This window comes from Tribolium madens, unplaced genomic scaffold, assembly GCF_015345945.1.
Source record: "Tribolium madens isolate multiple individuals breed KSU strain unplaced genomic scaffold, Tmad_KSU_1.1 Scaffold_1;HRSCAF=32;Tcas5.2_LG8, whole genome shotgun sequence".
Lineage (NCBI taxonomy): Eukaryota > Metazoa > Arthropoda > Insecta > Coleoptera > Tenebrionidae > Tribolium > Tribolium madens.
The window spans coordinates 8,244,524-8,248,154 of NW_025400984.1; the positions used below are offsets into that span (position 1 = coordinate 8,244,524).

The 3,631-nt window shown below is 27.7% G+C and overlaps 1 protein-coding gene across 2 annotated transcripts in view; it reads left to right on the plus strand.

Moving 5' to 3' along the window:
• LOC123003708 overlaps positions 1–3,631 on the plus strand; it is a 43,541-nt gene continuing 39,910 nt past the window's right edge. The window contains exons 1-2 of one of the 2 annotated variants that reach the window (XM_044396663.1): positions 1–199; positions 1,513–1,756. In XM_044396663.1, coding sequence (XP_044252598.1) covers positions 1,533–1,756 — 224 coding nt within the window. In that variant the 5' untranslated portion in view covers positions 1–199; positions 1,513–1,532. The remainder of the gene's footprint in view (positions 200–1,512; positions 1,757–3,631) is intronic. The other variant, XM_044396662.1, reaches the window with a different exon arrangement.

Consider the following 3,631-nt stretch of genomic DNA (forward strand, 5'->3'; position numbering starts at 1 on the left):
GCTGCAGTCGGAACGGTGGAGACTATTCGCAAGGCGGCTGTGAACGGCGATGGGTCGCGATTTTTGCACTTTCTAAAAATCTGAATTTAAGGTTGTGTCTAAGGTCGGGACTTTCACGAATTTTGTTAATGCGGTGAAAAAGTGTGACTTTTGACACGGATTTTGCACCAAATTTTGAGCAATTTTGAATTTCCCGCCGGTGAGTTTTTTAAAATAATTTCAAATACCACAATAAATGTCAATATAAATTGTTCACCCCTTCTCTGTCACAAAAAATTAAATAAAGTTTCAAAAATTTTAATATTTGGTTTCATTTTATCGTCATTTTTATCCAAAATTTTGTTATTTACATTTTTGTAATTAAGTTTTTGTTTAACATTTTAATGTTATTTAGTAATCTTTAGAATAATTTGCCGCTTTGTAAAAATAATAGGTCCAAGTAGAAAATAATAAATTGACAAACGTTGTAAAAAATTTAATGAAAAATATTGTGAACACTTTGTTAATTTGTAGCAATATTAATTAAATTTGCCGCTTATCATAAATTGTTAGTTGTCATTTTACTACAAGTTAAAAAAAAAACGAAAAAATTCAAACCTCAACCTTCTTCAAAATTGTTCAAAATAAAATAACGATTTTGCTTCCAACTTTACGTTAGTCACTTTATAAAAATAAACTTTTTGGACAATTTCTTACCATTTTGTTTAAATTAGAGAGTAAACAAAACAATTTGAAAAATGAGTCCTCTAGTTTTTTAAAAACTTAATTTTTGGATGTTTATCCATAATTTTGCTACATTGTAGTGATAAATATTTAAGATAAGGATCAAAAAACAATTTGAGGTGAGAGACAAACCCTCAAACCTCAACTTGCCTCAAAATCGCGTAAAATAATGATTTTGGGTTTAACTTTGCGTTAAAGTCTCTCCGATTAACGCAGTTTTTCCGCTTTTTTTTTTAAATTAATTAATTTTTGTTTGTGTCAATCATTTTCGCGTTCCAATTTTGCTATTTACAATTGACAAAGACAAGTAATTAAAAATTTAAAAAATGAAAAATAAATTGTATTTAAATTAGAAAATTTGCCGCCTTTTTAAATAGGTTTGCAACTAAATAATCTTCAAATGGCGTGTCTGATTTTTCTCAATCAACTTGGAAACACGCATTTGAGCGCATTCCAAATCAATTCCTCGATAAATAAATCAATTAATGAAAGGAACTAATTAATTAACAACTTTTTTCCATTCTTTTTCTCCTCCAAATTGCTCTCGTGCGAATCAAGTTCTTCAATCTTCATATTCGCCGTCCATGCGAATATCTAATTAGCTAAACATCGCGAAGAAAGCACCAATTTGTGCCTTTCTTCGTTCTTTTTCTTCTCATTTTGCACTTTCTACACTTAAATAATATCATAAAGACAATTCCAACGACTTGTGTTACACAGCTCTTCACGCATTATTTACTTTCGATTGGATTTCTAATGAAAGTAAAAGCGATTTGTTTGATTTTTCAGCTGGTGTTGAGATGTGAACGATGGGTAATTCGCTAGGGACCGATGGTGAGGAAAATGGCCGCGAAATCGGGAACAGAGTGTGGTTTTTCTTGCACAGAACGTGGACTTTGGTTGTGACTGAAAAATGGAAAAGGAATAGAAGGAGTGAAGTGGTCAGTGATTTTGATTCCCAGTGTTCGCAGTATTCGTTTTGCAGTTGCGAACAGTGTCAAAGGGACGATGGATTCAGCAGCGCTTGTGACAGGTAAAAATGACAAAAAAAATTTTTTCGTATACATTTTTACAGTTTTGCTATCTACAATTGAAAAGAAAGAGTAAATAAATAAAGCACACACATCAAATTACTGTTTCAGCGTCTGATTTTGCATTGAAATCTCTTTGAAAAATTTTGTTTCCGGAAGATTTTTGTGTATTTTGTTAACATAAAGTGTAAAATAAGCTAAAATTGTTATTTAATATGCATTTGAAAACCTTAAATTATTTTAAATAAAGTGTTTTTCAATAAGATAACAATTTGGAGTATAATTTTCTTTTTAAAAATTTAATTTTTGTTAGATTTAAACAATTTTGCCCTTTATAATTTATATGGGAGAGTAAATAAATAAAATTTAAATTAATGAACATTTCCTCAAAACTCAATTTGTCTCAAAATTATTGAAAAATAGAATAAAAGTTTCGCGTCTAACGTTGCATTGAAGTCTCTTTGTAAAACCCCGTTTCTGACCGATTCCATCAATTTTTTTCACTTTAAAATACTACATACTCAAAGTAAAGGTGAGAGAAAACAATTTAAAAATCCTCAAACCTCAACTTTCCTCAAAATTGTTCAAAATAAAATAATGATTTTGCGTCCAACTTTACGTTAAAGCCTCTTTATAAAACTGAACTTTTTGGCAAATTTTTTATCATTTTGTTTTATTGACAGTGTAAATTAGAAAAATGAGCCCTTAAGTCTCTCAAAAATTTAATTTTCGCATGTTGCAAACCGTAAATTATCTTCAATAACGTACTTCTCAATAAAGTAAAAATTTGGAGTATAATTTTGTCTTTGAAAACTTAATTTTTGTCAGATTTTAACATTTTTGCTCTTTATGATTTACATAGGAGAGCAAATAAATCAAATTTATATTAATGAACATTTTCTCAAAACTTAATTTGTCTCGGAATTACTGAAAATGAGAATAAAAATATCGTCTCTGAAGTCTCTGAAAAATCTTGTTTTAAGACAATTTTTTTAAATTTTATTAATTTAAAGTGCAAAACAGGTTAAAATTGTCTTAAAAAATTCTATAAAATCTTAAACTTTTTGAAAATTCCACAAAAATAAAACAAAAGTGTTGCGTCTATAACTTTGTATTAAAGTCACTCTAAAAATTGCAATATTAGAATGATTATAATTTACATGAGGAAGCAAAAAAATCAAATTTAAACTAATAAACCATTTCTCAAAACTCAATTACTTGTCTCAAAATTACTGAAAAATCGAATAAAAGTTTCGCGTCTAATGTTGTTCTTTGAAAAACCTTGTTTCTTACCGATTTCATTAAATTTCTCCACTTTACAAACTAAATACTCAAAATAAAGATGAGAGAAAACAATTTGAAGTAAAAACAAATCCTCAAACCTCAACCTTCTTCAAAATTGTTCAAAATAAAATAGCGATTTTGCGTTCAACTTTACGTTAAAGTCACTTTATAAAAATAAACTTTTTGGACAATTTCTTACCATTTTGTTTAAATTAGAGAGTAAATAAAACAATTTGAAAAATGAGCCCTCAAGTTTTTTAAAAACTTAATTTTTGGATGTTTATTCAAAATTTTGTTACATTGTAGTCATAAATATTTAAGATGAAGATCAAAAGAAACAATTTGAGGTAAGAGACAAACCCTTAAACCTTAATTTGCCTCAAAATCGCGTAAAAATAATGATTACTGAAAAATAGAATAAAAGTTTCACGTCTAATGTATTGAAGTCTCTTTGAAAAAGCTTGTTTCAAAGCGCTTTTTTTTAATTTTATTAATTTATTAAAGTTTAAAATAGGTTAAAATTGTTATAAAAAATACTATAAAACTATAAAAATTGAACAAAAATTAAATAAATGTTGTGCATCTATAACTTG